The following is a 27,822-nucleotide window of genomic DNA, read 5'->3' as shown; positions in this document are numbered from 1 at the left end:
AAGGACATGATCTCATTCCTTTTTGTGGCTGCATATGTACCACATTTTCTTTATCCGTTCTATTATTGATGGGCATTTAGGTTAATTCCATGACTTTGCTATTGTGAATAGTGCTGCAATGAATACATGCATGGAAATACCATTTTTCTTTGGTTAAATTAGCAATGATTTAAAAATGAGAACACAGAAAGTTCAGGGAAAGGAGTCAGAATGAGTACTCTCACATAGATGATAAGCAGGTACTGACACTAGATCCTTCTGAGAAAATAATTGAGCAACATGTATCACTAGCCTTGACAATTCTATCAATTTCATGAGTCAGGAAAAGGTTTGCTCTCTTAGAAATAGGCTTATGATTTCCTAGTGGATAACATAACTTCATTTTGGTTGGTCAAGACAAAGCTCAAATATGAATTTGCGGCTCACCTTTGAACCAGCATGCCACATTTCACTTTAGTCTGGACTTTCATCTTCTATTGTATCTGTGCTCCCTTTACTTTCAATTTTTATCTGTTTATCTCATTTTTTTCTACATCTCATTATGAATGCCATGAAGTATCCGTGGAAAGAAATGTCTGTGTAAAATATCACAAGAACAGAGAAAATGAGGCTTCCAAACTCCCGGGATCAGTTGTGGTATCAATGTTTGCATTGCTATTTCACAAAATGAGGAGTTTAGCAAAAACGTGAGATTTTGCTTCATGTTACAAAACTAAACACCACCCAAGTTCAATGAAGTTGCCTCTAACCTTTTAAAGCTACAGATATATAACTTTAAAGCTTTTATTTTTTGTTAGGTCTGTCACCATGCCAGAATGAAAGTGAAGAGATTAGATAATCACGCCATGGGGCAGTGACTCATCTTCTGAAACATCATCCTCAATATCTCTTTATAAGCATCCTAATAAGAAAATCCATTTGCTGTCTTTTTTGGCCAAATATCTAAAATTCTTTTGAGCCCAAAGTTAGGTTAAAAACCTTGATACAGGATAAAGGAGAGAAGTGGTGAATTGATTGATGTGTTTCAGCTAACCTAACAAAAGCTTATCCCATACTGTGGGGTTTGTTAAGGTTTGTTAACCCATTTATGCTGGAGGTTGCAAATTTTTGTGTGAAAAATCAGACCTTGGCGATGACCTTGAGTCGTAGGATATAAATAACTCCCACAAGCTTCGCGTTCCAATAAAGGGACACTAGTCATAAATGGGTTAAGACGGGTAGATAAGAAACAGTTAAGTAGAGTACAGGGTTAATAAATGCCATAAGGACAGAAATGCAACACAAACCAAAACAAATATGCAATAGAAGAAAACTATGGGCAAATCATTTTAATGTTTGAAGCCCCTGTTTTAGCATCTTTAAAAAAATATTGTGCTCCTTATGCCACTTAGCTGCGTTCTTCTAAGAAACAACCATGGCAGCTTCCCCTGGTAGACAAGGTCTGGGCACAGGATCAAATCCACCTTGCCACTTAATCCAGTGTGACCTTGGGCAAGTTATTTAACCTTTCTATATTTCAGTTTCAGGATCTGTAAAGTGAGTTGGTGATAACTATTTCTCAGGATTGCTGGTAGGATTAAGTGAAGTAAAATATGTAAAGCACTCTGACAGTGAATGGCATATATACTAAATGCTCAATATAGGGTATGGCTTATCAATATTTGAAATACTACTATTCTAATTTAGAAAATGATACTGCTCATTGTTATGAAGCTCAAATACGATAATGAACATAGATGCCTATAAAAGCAACAGAAGATGTACAATACAGGTGAGGACTAATTATGATTGTGAGGAGAGAGAACTTGATACAAGCATGAATTCTGCTGAGCTACTTCAGACAGTGTGAGTTACCCTTAATGTAACAAAAGATCTTTAAAAGCAATAAAACCTGTAGGGGCTTCATCCAGTGACAATTCCCAAATTAACATAAAATTTGCCAAGCTTTGGCAATCCTGAACAAAGCTGCCTTCCAATGAGTTTTGGGTGAGATCTTCCAGCTCTGTCCCTCATGTAATTAACAGTTCTTAATCCCTACCCCTTTGAAGAAGCAGCCACTAATTTAGGGATATCCTTTACTGAAGAAAGACTGCCTCAGCAGGAAGTTGATGGCCCTGGCTGGCCCAAGTACCAGAACCTAACCCTTATCCACCCCAGGCTCCCAACCTCGCCCCCACTTAAGGGACTTGCCCTTCCTTTCGTCTACCTTCAACTCTGGAGCCAAACCAAGTATCTCTCATTATTGTCTCTGTAGCCCATCAGAGAGCACCCCTAATCCCAACACGCCTACGTACACACACACACACACACAAATACATGCACACACATGCAGATGCACAAACACACGCAAGCACACCTGCACCTCCCTCTCCCCCTCCCTCCCTTCCTTTCTTCCTCTCTCCCCTTGGAACGACCTCCACTCTCATCCCAGGCACTGGCAGGAATGCACATACTACCTTAGCTTCTCACACTGCTTCTCACACTACGTTAGGCTTCTCACACTGCCTTACAGTGACCACAAAGAATAACTACAGAACTCTCAGCACAGGGGGACTGGTGAACCAGGCCGTGAGCCCATTTTAAAAAGTCAAGAAACAGGTGGCCAAACCTCAGGACAAACTGCAGATTCAGAGGTTATTTCTTCCTTTCTCAGGCAAAGATTTTATTTGCCTCACTCTATGACAAAAGCTTGTCATTTTGCCTCAAACAGGCACTCTGACGCTTTGAAATGAGGAATACAAAGCATAAAATAACCACCAATAATGGCAAGCAGAGAGTCCCCTAACCACAGCCTTCTGTAGAGTCTAGAGGCCTTCCCAGCTCTCAGAGAAAGTTTGCCACCCTCAGTGGGGGAGATAACTGGCCATGAGCGGATCAAACGCATTATAAGATATTCCTGTGTAATGTACTTCTCATCATCTGCCCCACTCAACCATTATTAAGGTTTTGGGACTTAGAACACACACACACTCACCTGTATACATACACTCACACATATACACACCTAGAAACACACATACATATACACACCTATATACATACATTCACACATACATACATACACACATATATACACACCTATACACACACATATACACATGTATACACATACATATACACACCTATATACATACATTCACACATATATACATACCTACACACATATACACACACCTATACACCCACATATACACGTCTACACACACACCTATATACATACATGCACATAAACACACATATACACACCTATACACACACACCTATATACATATATACACATATATACACACCTATATACATACACACAAACATATATACACATAACCATATACACACATATACACACCTATACACACATACATACCTATATACATACATACACATATATACACACCTATGCACATAAACATGTATATGCACCTATGCACACACACATATACACACATACACATATACACACACCTATATACACACACAGATATACACACACCTATATACACACATACACATATATACACACCTATATACATATATACACACATATACACACCTATATACACACACATACATAGATATACACACTTATACCTTACACACACACACATATGCACACGCACACACATCTTAGAAAATAAATGACAGTGGGAAAGATACTCAAGCCCATGGGTTTTCACATCTTAAGAACAGAAGGACCACTCCCATTCCCTCTCTCCTGCCCCCATCCTGCCTGCTCCATGGACACAGAAGTGGCCTCAGAAACGGGGAGGGACAACTGGACTAACGTTCTCTTTATGATTTGCAAGATACCTATGCTTTTGCAGACTCTCACATTGTACTTTTAGACAGAAGCTAGATTTCAAAAAAGGGCTGTGGGGAGACAGGGATGGGGAGTTCCAGGTGGAGCCAGGGGCTATTGCTCCCTAGTCCCTCTGTCGCCACGTGGTGAAGGGTTTGTGTGGATACTGCGCCCTTGTCACCCCTCACCCTGACTCAGGACATTGCTGCTTTATTTCTGTCCCCTGCCCCTGAGAACATTCGAATTTATGAGCCCTGATCAAGTCCACTCTACTTGTTCCACAAATAAGAAAACATAAAGCCCACCATAGGAAAGTCACTCGCTGAAATCTTCTCTTTTATACCCAACCAAGTGCTTCGGAACCTCTATTTCTAGTGCAGAATCTTGAATCAGGGCAACAGTCTTGTCTGGAAGTTCCCTCCACCAGCTAAATAACCTTCGACCTTAGAATCGGTTGATCTTCAAGACTCCTTCACCTTCATGCACTAGTCACTATGCGTTATCATGCTCAAATAGCGACCTGCACAGTCCTCCACATGCCAGGCCTGGAGCTCTGTGTACACTCTAGATATTCCCACGATGATTCTGGGGAGGCACATTATTCACACAATTTTACAAATGAGGAAGGTAAGGCTCAGAGCAAGGGCACACAGATGGGGCCTGGACTGTACTTGAGCTCAAGTTTCTCTGATACCAAACCTACATATCTTGCATATCTTGTGTATGCCTTGCTGCCTTCCAAATGTCTACCATCTCCTTCAATGAGACATAAAATCAGAACTCATTTGGCCCTGAACAAAATTAAATGCTAGGGTTACCAGTGAAACAGCAGAAAAAGGCTCTGCCTGTCTACCTGGGATTGTCACATGGTTTCTGTGTATTTGCAGCTGCTCCTGCTACACTAGACGTTCCCTCAAGGAAGGTGCTTTGCCTTATGTGTTTTGGCCTCTCCTATGTGTATGGTCACTTAATACTGCTTGGAGGTATTGCTCAACAGCTTCTGATTTTAGTTTCTGATCAAATTTTACTAAAATAGGCCTCTTGCGAGGATGCATTTCATACCCCTCTGTGGGTCCTTAGAAAGGTCCTTTCTTCTCTGGTCATCACTTATGCCCTCTCCTACTTTGATCTACCCTTGGGAAAGTGTATCTCAAGGTACACAAAATCACAGGTTTGGTTTTTGCAAATAAAACACGTTGTTTTCAGAGCAGTAAGAGATAAGCCTGGCCAAGATGGCAAAATCCCATCTCTACTAAAAATAAAAAAATAACCGGGCGTGGTGGTGCACATCTGTAGTCCCAGCTATTCAGGAGGCTGAGGCTGGAGAATCGCTTGAACCTGGCGGGCACCTGACCTCAGGTGATCCACCCACCCGGCCTTTAGTTTAGGTTAACTTTGAAGCAAGGATGATAATAGTTCCTCCCTAAAACTGGTCCTCTCCCTGCTGGGGGATGAAAACCGCCTTTGTAAGACTAAGGAAAGGCCACAAGATTAGAATTTTGGAAAAGGCCTGAATTCTGCGAAGAGGTAGGCATAAAGGACAACCAGCCACTGTCCCCCAGTTTACCTTGCTACAATTCCCTTACTGCTCAGGGAACACAAGTTGTGTTCACTGCTTCTAATTTTTCCAAAGTAAATTAGGCAACAAATCCAACTCTAAGTGGTAAAACAAAACAAAACAAAACAAAAAACATATTTGCAAAGTACTGGAATATCAAAGGAAGCAGTTGTTTTAGAAGTAGCATCAGTTAATGAGTAGTGGTAATACTTACAACCCATATGATGATCAACCTTCTGGATAAATAAGGGTCAATATTCCAGTGAGTGAATGGAAGAAACGTGATGTAGAACACTTCTTGGCCCAAAGCAGCTGAAAATTGGAATAGGTAATAGTAGAAATAATTCTTCACGACGTACTTCTGTACATAAGCCTAAAAGACAAAAATTAGAAGACTCTGTGAGTTCATGCAATATGTCAAGTTTTAAACATCTCTGTCTAAAACTCACAGGTCTCAATTGCCAAGACACTGCCTCCTCTCCCATTATGTTATTAAGGTATCATTACTGTCACTGAACACTTTTTCAATCTCAATTTATTCAAACAAACACAGAGGCTGTGATTTTTTTGTAAAATTAAATAAGTAATATCCAAGACAGAAGTACCAGGAGAAGACACACAAAAAAAGCCAAAAACGTTTTCTTGTATATGCAGAAAGCTAGAAACCTGGAGAAAGTCAACTCTGTTAGGACATTATATGGGTCTCTGCAATAGGCAGAGTAATGCTTCCCTCAAAGATTTCTATGTCCTAAATCCTAGAACTGAATAGATTACCTTACAGGGCAAAAGAGACTTCAAATATGCAATTAGTGATCTTTCTATTTTCAAATTTGCATTGATACATAATGATTGTACACATTTGTGAGGCACATGTAATATTTTCATCCATACATAGAACACATAATGATCAGTCAGGGTACTTCAGATGTCTGTCACCTCTGTCACCTCAAACACTTATCTTTTCCTTGTGCTGGGAACATTTCAGATATTTTCTAGCTATTCTGAAATATACAATAACTTATTCTTCTTTTTTTTTTGAGACGGAGTTTTGCTCTTGTTGCCTAGGGAGTACAATGGCATGATCCCAGCTCACCACAACCTCTGCCTCCTGGGTTTAAGTGATTCTCCTGCCTCAGCCTCCTGAGTAACTGGGATTACGGGCATGTGCCACCACACCCAGCTAATGTTGTATTTTTAGTAGACATGGGGTTTCTCCATGTTGGTCAGGCTGGTCTCGAACTCCCGACCTCAGGTGATCTGCCCACCTCAGCCTCCCAAAGTGCTGGGATTACAGATGTAAGCCACCATGCCTGGCCTGACAATAACTTATTCTTAACTGTAGTCACCCTATTGTGCTATCGAACACTATGACTTATATCTTCTAATTGCATATTTGTATGCATTAAACAACCTCTCTTCATCCCCTCTCCTTCCCAGCCTCAGATTAATAATCTTGAGATGGGGAGATTAGTCTAGATTTTCTGGGTGGGCTCAACCTAATCACAAGGATTTTTTTTTTTTTTTAGAAATGGAAGGAGGAGGCAGAATGGTCAAAGTCAGAGAACGATTTGAAGATGCTAAGCTGCTGGCTTTGGTGATGGAGAGAGTGGCCGTGAGTCAAGGAATCTGGACAGCAGCCTCTAGGAGCTGGAAGAAAGCAAGGAGTCAGATTCTTCCCTCCAGGCTCCAGAAGAAATACCACCCAGCTGACACCTTCATTTTGGCTAAATAAGATCCACTTTGGACTTCTGAGCTATAAGAGAATAAATCTGAAACTGCTTTTGCAAAGATTATGAAAGAGAAGTCTAGCCTGGCTGACTCTATCTTGCTTCTAGCCTCACAGGCTGGCTGTAATTGCTCACTCCTGGGCGTAGGCCAGGCTACCCATGGGAGGAATTTAGGTTAGTTTAGTTTAATTTTGTTTATTTATTTATTTATTTGTTTATTTATTTATTTATTTTTTGAGAGATGGAGTCTCGCTCTGTCACCCAGGCTGGAGTGCAGTGGCCGGATCTCAGCTCACTGCAAGCTCCACCTCCCGGGTTTACGCCATTCTCCTGCCTCAGCCTCCGGAGTAGCTGGGACTACAGGCGCCCGCCATCTCGCCCGGCTAGTTTTTTGTATTTTTTAGTAGAGACGGGGTGTCACGGTGTTAGCCAGGATGGTCTCGATCTCCTGATCTCGTGATCCGCCCATCTTGGCCTCCCAAAGTGCTGGGATTACAGGCTTGAGCCACCGCAGCCGGCCTATTTTTTATTTTTTATTTTTTATTTTTTTTTTGAGACAGAGTCTCGCTTTGTCACCCAGGCTGGAGTGCAATGGCACTATCTTGGCTCACCGCAACCTCTGCCTTCCAGGTTCAGGTGACTCTCCTGCCTCAGTCTCCAAAGTAACTGAGACTGCAGAAATGCACCACCACACCTGGCTTATTTCTGTATTTTTAGAGGGATGTGGTTTCATGAAGTTGTCCAGGCTTATCTCCAACTCCTGACCTCAGGTAATCTGCCTGCCTTGGCCTTTAGTTAGGTTAACTTTGAAGCAAGGATGATAATAGTCCCTCCCTAAAACTGGTCTGCTCCCCGTTGGGGGATGAAACCACCTTTGTAAGACTAATGAAAGGCCACAATATTAGAATTTTGGGAGAGGCCTGAATTCTGCTAAGACGTAGGCATAGTTAAAGGACAACAAGCCACTGTCCCCCAGCTTATGTTTCTACAATTCCCTTACTGCCCAGGAGTCATGTGACCAGAGGTCACAAGGTTTATAACTTCCCCAATTGCTCCTATATCGTCATCATCATCATATAACATCAGTATCGCAGAACCTAAGATTTGTCTTTTGAGATGTTTTCCAGACTTTTGCATTCTGGTGACCAACTGACTCTACCTGGACCCATGATGACTCATGACTCCACTGGTCCTGTGGCCCCCACCCAGAGGCTGATGGGAGTAATAAACTCTCATCTGCAACTTGGCTAGCTGGCCTTGCATTAATTAAATTCTTTCTCAACTGCAATACAACTGTCTCAGTGAATTGGTTTTACTTGTGCAGCAAGAAGAATCCATTGGGAGATTACAAATTTGCATTTTAAGCCACTAAGTTTGTGGTCATTTGTCACAGCAGCAATAGATAACTGATACAAAGATGTTAGAAAAATCACTTGCCTCTGAACTTTATAAATTCACCTTTTAAATGGGTCTAATGAAGTTAACCCATCACAATGATGGTTTGAGAAACACTTAGCAGAAAGTACACACGAGACCTGTTAAAATGCATTCTCATTTTTAAACATCCTTTTCTTCCTGCTTATCCTGGTAGTGTGCAGAAAAGAAAGGCTTAGGGAGTTAAAACAGAAAATCAGCAATCTAGTAAAAAATATGGTAAACACCTTTACATTATGGTATGTTAACAACTTAAAAAACAAAACATAGTCACCCTGTTACATGAAACTAAAAAGTAGAATTTTAATGCTACTTAAGGTAGTCATAAACTTTATAAAATAAAATCAAAGCAAAATGCCAACACTAAAACAGGAGAGAAAAAGAGGCATCACTGTTACAGGGAGATTTTTCTCAAGACTCTTGGAGATCTGGATTTTTGTTTTGTTTTACTCTACACAAAGTCCGAGGTTCTTGAATCCCAGGGGATTTCAGAGAACAAGTTATGTTTGTTTATGTATTTATTCTGTAAATATTCCTTCTGTGCCTATGATGTCCAGCACCTGTACTAAGTGCTAAAGCCAGGTGTGATGTCTGTTTCAACAAGCTCTTATGGGAGAAGGGGGGCAGAGTACAATTTGGAGGAATAAATTTTTAAAGGATCATTGTTGTATTTAAGGCCTTAAAAAAGGCTGAGAGTACTTTTATACTTGAGAAGTAAAAAAAAAAATGACCTTGGAAACTGCAAGAACATAACTGTACTTGACACTATTGGCTATCAAGTATGCATTCCTCTCTTTTACCTCCCTAAGAGGTTCGCAGCTTTGTTCCAGCATCTCTACCTCCCCCACACAGCCCTGAGGGAAAGCTGACACTGCTCTCTGGGAATGGATTTAGATTCATCCAAAGGAGTCATGATAAGCATAAGAATTCAGTCTCAAGCCGAGCAGTGCACAGGACTACCGGGAGACAGTTACTGGTCAGGGGTAAGTACATGTAATCTAAAAAGGGATCTCCTATCAGGGATAAACTTTACTTCCAAGTGAATTCAAATGAAAGAGAATGGTAATACATCAATCCTAAACAGGAATGACAATAATGCACAAATGAATTAGATAAGGAAGTGTATAGTTTCACCTCTCTGCTAAGATATCACGGTTGCATTTGCAAAACAAGACAAGGGTCTAAGACAAATAAGTGACAAATGCCTCTCTCTAGAGTGGAATCATGAACTGCCTGAGGTAAGGACTAATCTCTGCAGGTTCTGTTTACAAATATACAATCCAATAGGCCTGACCTTAAGGCACACCCTATAAAGAGCTCCTTTTTAGCCCACCAGCTACCAGATACACCTGGTAATCTTTCCAGCTTTGAAGTTTTCCAAGGATAAATTTTGCCAAACTGTAACAAACCCCTCGCTGGTATCATTTCATGACACTGAAAAGACTAAAAGGCAGAAATGAAATCCACAGGCAGACAGCCCGGGCGGCTGGGCCTGGTTAAAGATCGACCCCTGACCTAACCGGTTATGTTATCTATAGATTCCAGACGTTGTATGGACAAGCGTTGTGAAAGTCCCTGTCCTGTTCTGTTCTGTTCTGATTACCGGTGCTTGCAGCCCCCAGTCACGTACCCACTGCTTGCTCAATCGAAACCACCCCCCTCCCACCCATGGTTGAGCAAGCAGTTTGTCTAAAAAACAAAAACCCCTAGACGTTTGTGGTTTAAAAAAGGGCGGGAGCCAATCAGAAACTGCCGAATGTTCAAACTTCAAAAATGTCAACCAATCCCAATCTTGTAACTGCAAAAATGCCCTAATCTTCTGTAACCTGTTTGTGCCTTACTATAAAAAGTAGACTTGAGCTGTGCTCGAGACCTCTCTCTTGCCCTCCTGACTACGCCTGTACAGAGAGAGGTCTGGATTCGAACCTGCAAAAAAGTGATCCCGGCCACTTGGCTTTGACTTCGGTTTCTGGTGGTCGTCTTTGAGGGGAGTCTCGGAACTCAGGGCACAACAACACCCAAGTGTTATATGACGTGGTAAGTACTCAGCAACAATCATTTCCCTACTCTAGAGATCGACCTGAGACCACGTTCAATATCTTAATCCTAGTAAATAATTGAAAAGATCACCAAAAATGACAGCAAACTGCTTTAGCGCTACGTTATCACTAACTAGCATCTTTAGACAGGCTTTTTCACAATCTCTCAGGAATTTGTTTTTTGAGGGAAAAGCTAACTATTCTCTAACTCTTCTCAGGAACGGAATAACCAAAGATGAAGTTTAAAATATCAGCATATATAGATGACACTTCAAGGATTTCTTAGATAACTTCTCTGTATACATGACTGAATAGCTTGAGAGCCAATTTAAATTCTTTAAATTCTTGGGGGCTTAGATGTACCTAAATAAAACAACTGCCAGGCCTCTGAGCCCAAGCCAAGCCATCCCATCCCCTGTATACGCCCAGATGGCCTGAAGTAACTGAAGAATCACAAAAGAAGTGCAAATGCCCTGCCCCGACTTAACTGATGACATTCCACCACAAAAGAAGTGAAAATGGCCGGTCCTTGCCTTAAGTGATGACATTACCTTGTGAAAGTCCTTTTCCTGGCTCATCCCGGCTCAAAAAGCTCCCCCACTGAGCACCTTGTGACCCCCACTCCTGCCCGCCAGAGAACAACCCCCTTTGACTGTAATTTTCCTTTATCCACCCAAATCCTATAAAACGGCTCCACCCTCATCTCCCTTCGCTGACTCTCTTTTTGGACTCAGCCCGCCTGCACCCAGGTGATTAAAAGCTTTATTGCTCACACAAAGCCTGTTTGGTGGTCTCTTCACATGGACGGGCATGACAACATGTACTTGTCTTTTTAATTTTATTTTTAAATTTTTCTTTAGATTCTGTGATACATGTGTAGAATGTGCAGGTTTGTTACATAAGTATGCATGTGCCATGGTGGTTTGCTGCACCTATCAACCCATCATCTAGGTGTTTTTTGTTTTTTTTCTTTTTGAGATGGAGTCTTGCTCTGTTGCCCAGGCTGGAGTGCTGGAGTGCAGTGGCGTGATCTCGGCTCACTGCAAGCTCTGCCTCCCAGGTTCACGCCATTGTCCTGCCTCAGCCTCTGGAGTAGCTGGGACTACAGGCGCCCGCTGTTACGCCCAGCTAATTTTTTGTGTTTTTTAGTAGAGACGGGGTTTCACCATCATCTAGGTTTTAAGCCCCGCATGCATTAGCTATTTGCCCTGATACTCTCCCTCCCCTTGTCCCCCACACTCTGACAGGCCCCGGTGTGTGATGTTCCCCTCCTTGTGTCCATGTGTTTTCATTGTTCAGCTCCCCCTTATGAGTGAGAACATGTGGTGTTTGGTTTTCTGTTCCTGTGTTAGTTTGCTGAGAATGATGGCTTCCAGCTTCATCCATGTCGCCGCAAAGGACATGAACTCATTCTTTTTAAAGGCTGCATGGTATTCCATGGTATATATGTACCACATTTTCTTTATCCAGTCAATCGTCGATGGGCATTTGGGTTTGTTCCAAGTCTTTGCTATTGTAAATAATGCTGCACTAAAACATAAAACAACACGTATTTGTCTTTTTTAGAAGAAGAGTTTCCTTTGTAGTAAATCTCAGTGTGTGTGACTTCAATACATCTTTGGAAATAGTAGGAATTTCAGTTCCAGTGTGTGTGTTGGTCCCATTGGGAACAATTAGAGAAGGAAGAAATGGTGGTTAGAAATGGTAGGTAAAATAGAATGCTAGAGAAGAGAGGAGCAAAAGCTGAGAGCAATGAAACCAAGTTCCAGAATCCTACTTGAGCTACCTACCTGAGCTGATGGCTCAGGCTTTGATGGCAGGCTTTGAGGAGAGCCACTCTTAGAAATAAAATGTTTCGGTCAGGCGTGGTGGCTCATGCCTGTAATCACAGCACTTTGGGAGGTCGAGGCAGGTGGATCACGAGGTCAGGAGTTCAAGACCAGCCTGGTCAAGATGGTGAAACCCCGTCTCTACTAAAAATACAAAAAATTAGCTGGGCATGGTGGCGGGTACCTGTAATCCCAGCTACTCTGGAGGCTAAGGCAGAGCATTGTTAAAACCTGGAGAGGCGGAGGTTGCAGTGAGGCGAGATTGCGCCACTGCACTCCAGCCTGGGCAACAGAGCAAGACTCCATCTCAAAAAAAAAAAAAAAAAAAGAAAGAAATAAAATGCTTCTTAGCATGCATCTCATCTGTCACACAGCAAATGAATAAGTGTCTGACAAACAAGAAATGATAAAATGAAAATTACCCACATACCCATTATTACTAGCTGCAAAATGTCACTGATACTCCTCATGAGTGGTTATTTATTGGTTTACTTTTCTGAAAGTTTTTTTTTAAAAAAGGGTTTTCCTAGGGCTCCTTATTATCTCAGGCTCCCAACCCCATATTCCCTTTTAGGTCGTAAATTCTTTAAATGCATATTCTTCTAAAATGAGATTTTTCAGCCATTTCACCTTGTGGTTGCAGAAGAGCTACTCTATCTTGCTGATATTGGAGTATTCAGCGTCGTTTGCAAGGCTACCTTCAATGTATAAATAAACCAGGGAAGAAGGGGAGGCATTCAGATTGACTACATGGTGGAAGAAAAAGAACACTGAGAATGTATGACTTACTGACTAAGCTCTGCCAATGAACACCTGAACAGCGCTTTGCTTTCCAAACACACACAAAGGAGTCCTAAATGCAAATGAAATATACCCAGGTCAGTGCCACTGGACATAATAAGGGCTGATCCAGACAGCAGAGGAGCGAATGCCCAGCAGACTTGGCAGCCAGCCCAGCTTTTGAGTTTTCAAAGGAGGAAACAAGAAACAGCTTTCAGTCAAAACAACGTGTGACCTTGGGGGAGTCAATTTGCCTTTCTGAGCCTCACCAGCCTCAACTGCAAAGAATGCAAAGGATGGAGAAGGATTAGCTCCGTTGCTTTTTAATGTACAATTTTTTTTTTTTTTACAAGGAAGGAAAGGCTCATTAAATAAAATGTTACCGTAGGGCCTACTATATAAAATAATATAAGATTGAAAGTACTGTACTAATTGGCTGAAAGTGAAGAATGGTCCACCAAACTTCTATCTGAGGCCAGCTCCACCTCGCCCCACAACAACCCCACGCTCCAGTCCTTCTCTGGAGTGAGCATCCTCTCAGAGCAGAACAGCTCAGTCATCAATCTGAAAATCACTGATCTCAACCTCTTCCAGACCCCAGATATCACCTTCCTGTAATTAACTTTTAGTCTCGAGTACACAGGCTATAGCTATTCTGACCTTGAGGTCTTTAAAGAATTTGATAAACTGTAGACCAATGTCATTGCAAGGTCATATTACTTCCTCTTTTTTTTTTTTTTTTTCAGATTAGAGCTGTAAATATACAGTTTCTTCCAAAGGTCAAGTCTAAGATACTCCACCACTTCCACAGAGCCAGGAGGTCACATCTGGGCGGGGCGGGAGGGGTGGTAATCTGCAACTCTAAGCCATCCAGTTTAATTGGAAGCGGCAGAAAGAGCTGGTTTTCTGGGGCTGAGAGAGATAAAATCTACACAGGGTACGACTCAGTCTTATTTTAAATAATGTTAAGATCCAAAACTCTTTTACAGAACACACCACGAAGCAGCCTTCACTCCACAGTGGCTTTGCTTTTGGAGTTTTGCAGACTGACTAGAAGGAAGCAAATGAAATGAATATGGAGTGAACTGACCTGGCCAGCAGGGAAGAGGGAAGGCCTAGGGGAGAGGGAAACAGATGCCGGAGGCGAACTGTCTCAGATTGAACTCAGGCTGCCTACGCTTCCTACCCGGATAATTTCACATAAATGACTTGATCTCCCTGAGCTTCAGCTTCCTCACCTGCAAATGGGAATAATAATAGTCCATAGCACACAGAGACTTTGGGAGGATGAAACCAGATCGTGTTGATGGTGTGTGCAGGGTGCTCAAATCAGAGCAGGCAAAGAAATATCTCAATAGGACATGGCTGTTGATGATGATGATGATGATGGATGGTGGAGACAGTAGCAGTGAGGATTCTAGAAAGAATTCCCAATTGTAATATGCATCCGAATGACCTTGGCATCTTGTTAATGAGCAGACTTTGATGTAGTTGACCTGGGGCAGGGGTGAGACTTCTCAGGAGCACAGGTGATGTTGATGTTGCCATGTTGCTGGCCCATGGACCTCACCGTGAGTAGCTTTAGGATCAAGAACACCTCAGTGAACGGTTTTTCAACACAAAAGTAAGGCTCTCAGACTTAATCCTCAGTATTAGAGGATGTCTCAACTGGCATTAAGAGAGTAAGTAACACGATCCAGGTGATAGATTAAAATGCCGGTGACAAACCAGAGGGGAACAGTGAGCAGATTCCATGGAGGATCCTGCAACAGTCCACACACAGGAACGGAGTCCAGACAAGCACCTCAACACTAGAAAGTACCAAAGGGAAAGCACGGGTAAGACATGCCCCCCTGAGATAGCAGTCTGATCAAATGACGGATTGATGATGCCAAAAGAAATACGCTACCGCACTTCTTGCTTTGATTTGAGAGAGGTTTACATAAATACTGGAACAACAAATTAGAAATTAGTTAAGAAGGAGTAACGAAGTTTGAAAGCCTTTCCTAACTTCTCAGAGCATCACAATACCAAAAAGACCAAACCATGCTTTTCTAAGAAGGACTTTTGCACTATTGTCAGAATCCTGGCTTAGAAACAGGTTTCTCAGGCCTTTGCAGGGAACATCTGTCATTATGCTTTCTGAAAATAAAAACTAAAAGGGGAGAAGCTCATTAAGATCAATGGTTTCTGGAAACTCTAAACTTTTTTTTTAAACCCAACCTGGCTAGGAAATTGTCATTTTTGGCTACATTTGGAATAATCTACATTTGACCTAAATAGGCCTACACACTCATTCTCATCAGCTTCTGAGGGTTGTCACATGTCACATGCTTGTCCGAGATCATTCTCAAGGTAGGCCTGAACATCCTTGGGTGCTTGGGATTGTGGACGGTGACAGGAATCAGTCTATGGTCTGTGGATTGCTGGCATTTATGAAGACCAGGGCCTCCTCCAAAAAATTCCTTCCAAGGTTGGAGTGATGTCCCCGAAGGGAGATTAAGGACTAGAACTCTACGTTGCCTTGTTCGCTGACTTTTTTTTTTTTGAGACGGATTGTCCCTGTGATGCCCAGGCTGGAGTGCAATGGTGTGAACTTAGCTCACTGCAACTTCTGCTTCCCAGGTTCAAGTGATTCTCCTGCCTTAGCCTCCTCCCAGTAGTTGGAACTGCAAGCATGCACCACCACACCTGGATAAGTTTTTGTATTTTTAGTAGAGAGAGGGTTTCACCATATTGGCCAGGCTGGTCTCAAACTCCTGACCTCAAGTGATCCGCTCGCCTCGGCCTCCCAAAGTGCTGGGATTGCAGGGGTGATACACTGCGCCCAGCCTTTGTTAGCTGATTCTTATACTCAATGTACTTTCAGCCGGAATTTCAAATCTGTAGCCTAGAGACAAGGAAAGGCAAATCTTAAGAAACTTGGTGCTTCTTTTAATAGAACCTATCCCTTAAAGTTTTGATTCCACTGCCCCTTTCTGAAAGACTGGACTTTGGCAGCATGCCATCACATACCACAGAGATGGAATCGCTGAAAAATAAACACTCCCTCCAAGTTAGCAGAAGACACTAACTAGCATGTTAACACACCAGGTACACACTAAGCAATGCCCAACATTTAAAAAAAAATTAAAGCCCAGGCTCAGTGGCTCACACCTGTAATCCCAGCACTTTGGGAGGCCGTGGCAGGCAGATCATGAGGTCAGGAGATCGAGATCATCCTGGCTAACACGGTGAAACCCTGTCTCTACTAAAAATACAAAAAATTAGCCAGGCATGGTGGCACGCACCTGTAGTCCCAGCTACTTGGGAAGCTGAGGCAAGAGAATCACTTGAACCTGGGAGGTGGAGGTTGCAGTGAGCCGTGATTGCACCACTGCACTCTAGCCTGGGTGACAGAGTGAGACTCCATCTATAAAATATTTTAAAAGTTGAAAACAGCAGTTTTTCCAAACAGGGGTCATGTCTACATAGAACATTCATTCACTGTGTATGCTTCAGTGATGTAAGGTTGACAATAAACGAGACTATTTTTAATTATTATTTTTAAGTAGAGATGCCATCTCACTATGTTGTTCAGGCTGGTCTTGAACTCCTGGCTTCAAGCAATCCTCCTCCTTTGGCCTCCCAAGGTGCTGGGATTTCAGGCATAAGCTACCACACCCAGCTAGCAAGACTACTTCATTTAGCAATAAGTGCTATGACGAAATTAAAGCAGGATAATGGGCTACAAAGTGTCTGGGGATGCTCGCCACAGAGGAGCCATTTGAGCTGAGCCCTGGATAAGGAGAGACGTTGGTTCTTTGGGGGTCTGCGGGTCAGAGAGAGAACCCTTAGTGAAAGGCCCCGAGCAGAAGGCAGCTCTGCTCACTGGGACACGTGTGAAAGAGACAGAGAGGAGATGACGTCAAGAGCAGACGTGAAACCCAGCCCAGACTTGGGACTGAGACTGGAAGGAGCAGAAAGCCACGGGAGGGTTTTAAATGGGAGCACAGCTGGATTTACTCTGGTGAGACTAAAACAAATTTTGGCTCTGAAACAGTGGGATGAAGCTCTGCTTTAATTCTTTTGTTTTTTGATTTCTTAAACTTGGCAAGAAAATATCATTAATTCCCAGTTCTGAACTTAAAAGCCACTGGGGTGAAATGGCATCATTTCTACCACGAGGGAGACCTGTGGTGCCCTGAATTCACAAATCTATTTACTAACCTGGCCCTGTCACTTTTAATTACTCTCATTTTTTTTTAAGAGAATCGAGACTTCCCAACCTATAAAGAAAATTAAATGATGGTTACTCAGGAAGCCTAAGAAAGATTGACAGTGTCCCTTGAAGGGGAAAACAGAAGGAACAAAAATGCACAAGGGTTTCTTCTTTCATCTTCAAATGCAGATAGAATTACAAGTTGGGTGATCTAGCCGATGTCTAAGCAGCACTCAGGTGATTAAAATTTCAGGATGGCGAGACTGCACGTCAATAAAATGTAAGGACAACTTCTTGGAGTCAGAGAGCTTGATAGGGAACTGCACACTCATCACTGTTACCCGCATACTAGGCGTTTGTTGGGATCCCTCTGCTGTGTCCAAGGATAAGAGGGTGGGCTGAGGGGACGGAGGCCAATGTGGCTTTCATTTTACAGTGGAATTTCAGTTGCAGTCTTTTACACAATTTGAACTGTTTTCCTCTTGATAATCTATCATATTTCAGCTCATCCTCTGAACATCTAATATCTTTTCTTCCTTTTCCTCAAGGTGAACCAGGACTACAAATTAAGAAATTCTTGAAATTGTGAGACAGTGACCCGTGGTGGCAACAATGCTCTTCTTGACTCTAGAAAAGGGTCTTGTAACTAGAAAAAAACACTGCCTCGTCATCACTTAAAACCCTGTGCCTGAGCTGGGTGCAGTAGCTCACACCTGCAATCCCAGCTCTTTGGGAGGCTGAGGTAGGAGGATCGCTTGAGGCCAGGAGTTTGAGAACAGCCTGGGAAACATAGTGAGACCTGTCTCTACAAAAAATTAAAAAATTAGCCAGGTATGGTGGCACACACCTGTGGTCCCAGCTGTTTGGGAGGTTAAGGAGAGAGAATTGTTTGAGCCTGGGTGGTGGAGGCTGCAGTGAGCCATGATCGTACCACTGCACTCCAGCATGGGCAACAGAGTGAGACCCTGTCTCAAAAAAGAAAAAAACAAAAAACCTCTGTACTTGAAGGACACAGCATTTGCTTAGGAACCAAATCTGGGCATAGGATAAGGAGAGAGTTAGAAGCGAGCCTTTATCTGGATAGGACAGCAATTTGCAGTCATCATTTCAGAGACCAGAGATGTGAGCTTCGGCTAGAGAATTTCTTCCACAGACAATAAGAGAAACTGTCATCGATACAAAGAACAGAAATAACCACTGCCGTTTTTAAAGAGGGTGGGAGAGCCAGCTGCCCTTTAAATAATCAAAATGTCTTAAGAACTTAACTGTTTTTCAAAACATCTTGGATCCGCTAAAACCTGAAACACATTGAACCGAACATTTTTCCATTCAGTTGTTAAGTCCTTGTATGTGCAGGGGGTATTTGGCAGGCAGACGTTTCTGATTCATTTATATTAACTTATCAAAATGATATTTGGAAGAGCTGTATGATGTTCGAGAAAGAGTGTTATAAACTTCAGTTTACTTATTTTCATCCAGGCATTTCCCCTCATCCCAACACACACGTACAGGATTCAGAACTTGGGAGGGTTGATTCAGTCTATTCTAACCTGTCAGCGTGTCCTTATCCATCCCTACCTCCCTTCAAAATACATTTTCTGAAGCATTAAAACACACGGCCAAAATGTAAGAAAGTTATTCAGGCACATACAAAGTTTTTTCTTTGATAATCTTTTATGTACGAAGATTTTAAAAGCAAATAGGTAAATCACAAAAAACAAAACTGAAGTCTGAAAAATTTATCACCGAAGTCAAGGTGGTTTTATCCAAGGGCTTTCCCACTTCCCTCTTTATTTATTTGGGCTAAATGGACACAAAATGTTTAGCTTGGAATTTTCCTTCAAGACAGTCATATTAGTAGGTGCATGTGTACATGGAGAAGGAGGCTGAAGCAAAACGGTATCTTCATGCTACCCCTCCATTTCTTTCTTTTGTTTTTTTTTAAATAGAGACAGGGTCTCACTCTGTAGCCCAGACTGGGCTCAATTCTCAAGAGACCCTTCTGTGGCACCATGACCGACTATACCTTTTTTTTATATATATTTTGTAGAGACAGGGCCTTACTATGTTCTTGAACTCCTGGCCTCAAGCAATCCTCCTGCCTCCCAAGATGCTGGGATTACAGGCTGCTATGCTCGGCCTCTTCCCCATATCTTGAATCCAGCCCTTTGCTTTTCAGAGCTCTAAAGGAATCCAAGATGGTAAAGACAGTGCTTGGGAAGGATTTTCCTTTCTTGATGCATCCCAGTCCCTGGGGTGACTGCAGACATGCGGTAGTGGATATTCGTGATTAGGCAGGGATGGAACAGACTAAGTGGGGACATAATGGAAGGGGGAGGACATTTTGCCGAGACAGTCTCGCTGTCTCCACGCACCTCTTAAAGTCTTGTCTACACCAGGAATTCTTGAGAAGTTTCATCAATTTCCGTCACATTTTCAAACTGTAGCTCCCCAATGGGAGGCTGTCGCTGAGGAAGTTTAGAGCCATTCGTCACAATAATAAACTCAGGAAAAGCTTTGAAGTTGGGTGCACACACATGAAAGAACATTAAGAAGAAAACCCTGCTGGGTGGGAACAATGGTCCTTCCCACCCAGACTGCCTCCAACCCTGCTTGCTTTGTGCTTTGAGAATTTTTTTGTTTCTTTTTCTGATTATCTGATTATCACGTTTTTTTTCTGATTAACATGTTTTACTTGAGAACATCATGGAAGTTCAAAAACTATATAAAAATAAAATCATAACTGCCATTGTCCCACCCCTCAGACAATCCTCTGGAACACTCCCTGTGGTCTCTTTCCTATGCATAATCGTGAGTGCAGGTGGTGGTATATATCTTAATGAAATTGTGATTGTGATTAAGATTGAAAATCTTAAATTTTAAAGCATTATTACATTGTGAGCATTTCTCTAGGTCCCTAAATATTATTTCAGACCATTCTTTTGACTGAGCTTAGCTTTTTACCTGTCTAGATCCAGTTTTGCTGCGTTTCACTTCCTCATCCACCCATTCTCACAGCAGATCCAACAGCTGACCCCGACAGCAGACAAGCCCATCGGACGACCAGTGTTGACGAGAGCATGAGTCTTGTCACCCAAGAGTTTTCTAACTCCCTGCTTACTCCCTGCTCGTTTTTGCTCTAACATGAGTCTTGTCACCCAAGAGCCTTTCTAGCTCCCTACTCATTTCTGCTGGGGTGCATGGACACCCCATCCCCACGGACCTCTCTCTACCCTGTGCATTCCTTAACCTGACCAAATAGACACCTGTGTTGACCATGTTCCCCGCCACCACCTGCTTGAATTTCTTGGGCTTACGATGTTTGCTTATGTTGTTTTCCTGAGGACCCAAGATCTCCCTGCTACATTTTGCAAAAGCTTCAAGCATACCCTTTAAGGCCTCTCAAGGGCCACAGCTCAGAGATACACTGCTGAAGAAATAAAGAATGACCTGGGGACAGGCATGACTCATGACGGTCACTGTGCTGAGGCAGAGGGACCATCCCCTAACCCATCTCACACAGGTAAAGCCAAGTCCTCTATAATTTGGAAGTCACAGGGGTTTGTACACAAGCTGGAGACTTCCTTTGTTGGCTCCAGCCAGCTCTGGTTGAGATAAATGAATATGAACAGAACGTGAGAGCAGGTCTGCAATCCCTGGGCCATGGACTGGTCCCATTAGGAACCAGTAGGAGATGAGCAGAGGACGAGTGAGCATTACCACTTGTGCTCCACCTCCTGTCAGATCAGTGGCCCCATTAGATTCTCATAGGAGCACGAACCCTATTGTGAACTGCACATGTGAGGGATCTAGGTTGTGCACTTCTTATGAGAATCTAATGCCTGATGATCTGTCACTGTCTCCCATCACCTTTAGATGGGACTGTCTAGCTGCAGGAAAACAAGCTCAGGGCTCCCATTGATTCTACATTATGGTGAGTTATATAATTATATCATTATATTAATATATTACAATGTAATAATAATAGAAATAAAGTGCACAATAAAGGCAACGTGCTTGAATCATCCTAAAACCATCCCCCCACCTGCCCAGTCCATGGAAAAACTGTCTTCCATGAAACTGGTCTCTGATGCCAAAAAGGCTGGGTACTGCTGCCTAAGAGGGTCTGGGTGTCGTCACCAGCCTTGGGACCAACGCTGGACCTGCTAGGTAACTCTGGGGAAGTCTGAACTTACAACTTCACCTTGCAGTGGGTACAACACCAGCTTCTTTACTAAGGCATTTGGAAGAGGAAATGGAGTTGCTTATATAAATCACATGCTACCCCATCAGGCACACAGCATGTGTTCAATAAATGGCCATTGTATTTGCATTATTTCTATTAACAATGTAAATCACAAGACAATGTCAAAAGAAAGTCCAGTTGGAGTAGAACACAGAGGAGAGAAAAATGGTAAAAAGATTCCATAAACAGCCAAATGTGGTGGCTCATGCCTATAATCCCAGCACTTTGGAAGGCAGGGGGTTTGATGCTGCAGTAAGCTGTTACCATGCCACTGCACTCCAGCCTGGGCAACAGAGTGAGATCCCATCTCTAAATTAATGAACTAACTTAAAGAGATTTTTTTAAAAGGCATCATGAAGGGAGAGGAAAGGAATTCACCCTGGAAGGAAGACTCAAATTTTAACAGAGAAGGGAAAGAGGGACATTCCGGCAAAAAGGAACAGCAAGAGGAGAGGCATGGAAGCTGTGAGGCACTGTGTTCCTGAAACAGTACATGGTCCACGACAGAGTAGCTGGGGTGTGAGGGATTTATAAAGGGAGTTGTAGGCAGCAGAGCTAGAAGTGGAAGCCAAAGCCAGGGAGGAGAGCCCTGGAGGTCGTAATAAGGAGGCTGGGTTTACCACTTGGGTAATAGGGAGCCTTTGAAAGTGCTGGAGCCAAGAGGTGCCATGATCAGAAATGTGCTGCTATAAACGTCACCACTGGATTCGTATTCTTGTCTTTTCTAAGTAATTTAGCATTGTTTTCAGATTCGAATGTGTCTTAAGAAAAAGTTGGCCAGGTGCAGTGGCTCACGCCTGTAATCCCAGTACTTTGGGAGGCCAAGGCAGGTGGATAACCTGAGGTCAGGAGTTCAAGATCAGCCTGGTCAACATGGTGAAACTCTGTCTCCACTAAAAAAAATAACAAAAAAAATGAGCTGGGTGTGGTGGTGGGCACCTGTAATCCCAGCTACTTGGGAGGCTGAGACAGAAGAATTGCTTGAATTTGGGAGGCAGAGGTTGCAGTGAGCCGAGATCACACCACTGCACTCCAGCCTGGGCAACAGAGTGAGACTCCATCTCAAAAAAAAAAAGGCAGTCACAGACATGTTGCCATGAAGCTCAACCACTTATGTCGTGTTCTCAGGGGTTTTATACACAACGCAGCCTCTGCCATCCACAGCCCAGCAGCCCCACTGGAGCCCCTCCGTGCCCACACCTCACATCCAAAATAACAGCTGGCACTCAGGGAGTCTCACGGGTCATCCTGGAGGATGAATAAAGCTTGGTTTCTGTGTTTGGCCTTAGCGCTGCCATGTGGGATCTGACGATACAGTTATTTAGCAAGAAACCACAGGAACAAAAGCAATGTGATAGAACCCAGAGAAAGTGAGTCCTTCTGTGGATGGCAACTGAATGACACAGGTTGTGCAATGACCACCCCGAGCAAACTTGGAGGCCCTGGGTTTTGACTGAGCCCCATCACCGAGGGTCGCGCGCTTCAGATTCCTGCTCTGTAAACAGGGACTGTGGTTCCTATGCCCAAGGAGACAGAGCTTGTTAAAAATACCAAAGTGTGGGAAATGTGGTTCTCATTTCTTTTCACAAGAACACAGTTTCCAGAAAGTGCTGTGTGACCAGAACCAACGACCCTGATGCATCAGCGATGGTCAGAGGAACATGGTTTTGCATCCTTGATAAAGAAGGGAACCAAAGTTGAACAACCTGCAGTATCTCAGCTTTATAAGGAGGACGGTGAATCAGGAAGAGCATGGAGTTGAAGGCCAGAAGGGAGAAAATAAATGTATAAAGTCCTCACAGCCCTCATTTCAGAATGGTAGACAGAGGTCCTTGTTCACAGAGCCTCTGCCCACTGCCTGTCTCTCTCTCTCTCTCTCTCTCAGACACACACACACACGCCCACACGTGCACAGACACGTGAATGCAGGCACACCACTCCCCCATGCTTTCTATGCTATAATGGGACCCTGCCATACTAAACCAGTTCATTGTCTGAAATGGAGGCTGCTTTGGTTAAAACAATGACTTCAGCACCATGTGTCCTTGTTCTTTAAAATGTGGCTTCCATGCTGGGTGTGGTGGCTCATGCTTATAACCTCAGCACTTTGGGAGGCCGAGGCAGGCAGATCATTTGAGCTCAGGAGTTTGAGCCCAGCCTGGCCAATATGGTAAAACCCTGTTGTCCCTACAAAAAATACAAAAATTAGTTGGATGTGGTGGCATGTGCCTGTAGTCTTAGCTGCTTGGGAGGTTGGGGTGGGAGAATCACTTGAGCCTGGGATGCGGAGGCTGCAGTGAGCCAAGATTATGCCACTGCACTCCAGCCTGGGAGTCAGAGTGAGATCCTGTCTCAGAAAAAAAAAAAGAAAGAAAGAAAGAAAGAAAAAGTGTGTCTTCTAGACAAGTAGCATGGGGACTCCTTGAGAGGAATTCGGAATTTCAGACCCTACCCCAGACCGGCAGAATCAGTGGGAATTTTAACCAGATTCCCAGAGTGATTCTCTTGCACATTAAAGTTCGAGAAGCACTAACCTACATCTATAGAGAAAACAAAATATCTGGATGTATTGAGATTTTGCTATTCTATCTGGGCCTACTTAATGTGTACACATGTACAGGGAAACCACTTCAAAAGTACGAAAGCCCTCAGTGAGGAAGAGGCAAAGTAGAGAGACAAAGTCGATTAGTGCTTGTCCTGGGCTGGGGGTGAGGTGAGGAAAACAGGAATGCTTGCTAATGAGAATGGGTTTCTTTTTGGGGTGATGAAAATGTTCTAAAATTGATTGTGGTGATGGTCACAATATACTAAATTGCAAATATACTAAAAACAACATAGGTAAATTGTATGGTATGTGAACCGTATTTCAGTAAAGCTTGAAAAATTTTAAAAGCACTCAGAAGCCTTAGAAATAGCAAACTGAAAACTTCTGACTGTAAAAGAGACCAACCGTAGAGCCAGATCTTAAGGATGCATTAAAGGCCATCTCATCTTTTCATAACTTCATACATAATAAATATCAATAACTTATTTTTCTCTAAAACAGTATAGGACATTTTAGCCCTCTAATAAGTGACTGCTCTGCTGTCCTGGATTGGTGAAATTTTATCAGGGGAATGTTAGGGAGCAGAGTTTCTTTCAACAGAGGCACTGGGCCAGGCACGGTGGCTCACACCTGTAATCCCAGCACTTTGGGAGGATGCGGCAGCAGGATCGCTTGAGCCCAGAAGTTTGAGACCAGCCTGGTCAACACAGTGACTCCCTATCTCTACGAAAAAAAAAAAAAAAAAGTTGGGCATGGCGTCACTTGCCTGTAGTTCCAGCTAATTGGGAGGCTAAGGTGGGAGGATCACTTAAGTGGGAGGTCGAGGCTGTAGTGAGCCATGATCTCTCCACTGCACTCGAGGCTGAGTCACACAGCAAGACCCCGCTGCAAACAAAAACAAAACAAAAGACACAAAGAGGCACTCAATGGTCACTGGCTCCTAGAACCAGGTAACTAGGGTTTGTATCCTGGACTTTCTGATTTAGGCCCCCTGCTCTGACCCTCCTCCAGTCATGTCCTTTGCCATGAAGCAAGAAAAGACTCTCAATTCTCTAGACCATTCATTGGCAATTCCAGCATTTCCTACCCAAATGCCTGAACGTGCATCCCAGGCCTGCACAGGTCTCTGCCCGAGGTCTACCCTCCCTGGGGTGGAGGACAGCACAGATGTGCACTACCCTAGACTGGAGGCCTGGCCGAGGATGGCTGTTCATGCGGGAACACAGACCCAGACAGAGTCCTTCTGTAGTCCTGGACAGTAGACAGGCTGCCTCCCTTACGTTGCTATTTATTTATTTATTTTTAATTTTTAAAATCTCTAGGCCAAGAATTCTAAATCTGAATCTAACTTTTCAGGCCACATGAAGACACAGACGGGGAGATAGGACGCCAAAACATTATATTTAATGGTTTGTTAGTTTAACAAATAACTTTTAAATATTTTGACCTATGGAATCGCAATCTACATTTGTATGTTTACCTTAAAAGCTTGCACTTTAGAGGTCGCCTGATTGATTTTTTCCTTCTACATCTGTCAGGTAATAAGGGAGTATTTCTGGTCTTCTTTGGAACATGCCATATTTTATAGGCAAATATTAATGCATAGGCCTGACGCATTAAAGGCCATCTCATCTTTTCATAACATCAGACACAATAAATACCAAGAATTTATTTTGGCTCCAAAACAATATAGGAAGTTTTAAGACAAGAAACATCTTAAACTTGTTTACCTTCATGTATGCCTCATATTTGCAAAACATGGTAGTTAAAAAAATAATAAAACAGGAAATGAACAATAAAAAACCACTGAATATTTTACAACGTTAATAAAGTTTAAGGCTCCTCCTGGGCTACTTTTCTCCTTATGAAGAATGGAAAAGCAAATCCTCTAGACACAAATGCAAGGCTCTGGAGATTTTTTTTTTTCTTTTTTTTTAAATAACAGAAACAGCTTAAATGGAACTTGGGGAGGGTAGGGCTTAATGAGTTTAACCATGAGAGTTTAGAGTCTTTCATGGCGCTTCAATGCTTCTTAACAAATAGTTCAGGGACATAATCCTAGAAAGGGTGATTTTGTTACTGTTGTCACATGTAACCCATAAGTGCAGAAGGAGAGAGAACCTTACTTTATTGCCCTCTTAAAATATTCTGCTTTGGGAATTATTTTTATTCGTTGAGAGTTGTGAAGCTGGGGCTGAGGTCACCACTTGCCTTTGCCTTCCATGAGCATATGGATGTCACCCACGTGTTGACAACTGGGTTAACTCCCACTCAGATCCTATTCTACCCCAGAAGATGCTCAGAATCTGCCATTCATCCCTTATTTTTATTTTTATTATTTTCTATTTTTTATTTTTTTTGAGACACAGTCTCGCTCTGTCGCCGAGGCTGGAGTGCAGTGGCGTGATCTCAGCTCACTGCAACCTCCGCCTCCCGGGCTCACGCCATTCTCCTGCCTCAGCCTCCCGAGCAGCTGGGACTACAGGTGCCCGCCACCACGCCCAGCTAATATTTTTGTATTTTTAGTAGAGATGGGGTTTCACCGTGTTCACCAGGATGGTCTCGACTTCCTGACCTTGTGATCTGCCTGCTTCGGCCTCCCAAAGTGCTGGGATTATAGGCGTGAGCCACCGCGCCCCAGCCACCACCCATCCTTTGTGCCTCTTGTCATCTAGATTCCTTGTGGGAACTCTCCAGCTTTTTCTTTGTACTGAGGATTAGGTATAAATACCATGCTTCAACATTTCAATGATTTTAGACACTGGGGAGGTAGGAGAGTTGGGGAAAATGACCTCAGATAAGACTATGAATTTGTAAGTTGCCATAAAGCTGTGCTTTTCAATATGGTATCCATATGTGGCTATTTAAATTTAGTGTAATAAAAGATCCAGGCCGGGCGCGGTGGCTCAAGCCTGTAACCCCAGCACTTTGGGAGGCCGAGACGGGCGGATCACGAGGTCAGGAGATCGAGACCATCCTGGCTAACACAGTGAAACCCCGTCTCTACTAAAAAAAATACAAAAAACAAGCTGGGCAAGGTGGCGGGCGCCTGTAGTCCCAGCTACTCGGGAGGCTGAGGCAGGAGAATGGCGTAAACCCGGGAGGCGGGGCTTGCAGTGAGCTGAGATCCGGCCACTGCACTCCAGCCTGGGCGACAGAGCTAGACTCCGTCTCAAAAAAAAAAAAAAAAAGATCCAGTCCCTCAATAGTACCAGTTGCATTTCAAGTGCTCAATAGCCACGGGAGACTGGTGGCTCCCAATATGGACAGTGCAATACAGAACATATCCATCATCACACAAAATTTCCATTAGATGTGTAGAATGGGAGAGTCTGAGTGTTTTCTCCATCATCCCAGTCAAGCTTTCTTTTACTTACTCTAGGATCAGTACTATGATTTCCTATACCATCACATTTTTTGCAAATTAAAGCAATTTATTATTAAATTATGAAAGCAGATAATAGTGATAGTTGCACAGCTTTGTGAATGTACTAAAAACCCGTGAGTTGTGTACCTTTATTTATCTATTTATTTATGTATTTATTTATTTATTTACTTATTTATTTTAGAGACAGGGTCTTGTTCTATTGCCCAGACTGGTGTGTAGTGGCACAGCCATAGCTCACCATAGCCTCAAACTCCTGGGCTCAAGCGATCCTCCCACCTT

The 27,822-nt window shown here is 43.0% G+C and overlaps 1 protein-coding gene across 1 annotated transcript in view; it reads right to left on the bottom strand.

Moving 5' to 3' along the window:
* The window catches only part of SGPP2 (sphingosine-1-phosphate phosphatase 2), a 139,865-nt gene that overhangs the window by 81,819 nt on the left and 30,224 nt on the right, over positions 1-27,822 (bottom strand). Inside the window, exon 2 of the mRNA XM_023222188.1 lies at positions 5,569-5,727. Within this exon, the coding sequence (XP_023077956.1) occupies positions 5,569-5,727 (159 nt within the window). The remainder of the gene's footprint in view (positions 1-5,568; positions 5,728-27,822) is intronic.

This window comes from Piliocolobus tephrosceles, chromosome 11, assembly GCF_002776525.5.
Source record: "Piliocolobus tephrosceles isolate RC106 chromosome 11, ASM277652v3, whole genome shotgun sequence".
NCBI lineage: Eukaryota > Metazoa > Chordata > Mammalia > Primates > Cercopithecidae > Piliocolobus > Piliocolobus tephrosceles.
This window is presented reverse-complemented; position numbering and strand designations above follow the sequence as displayed.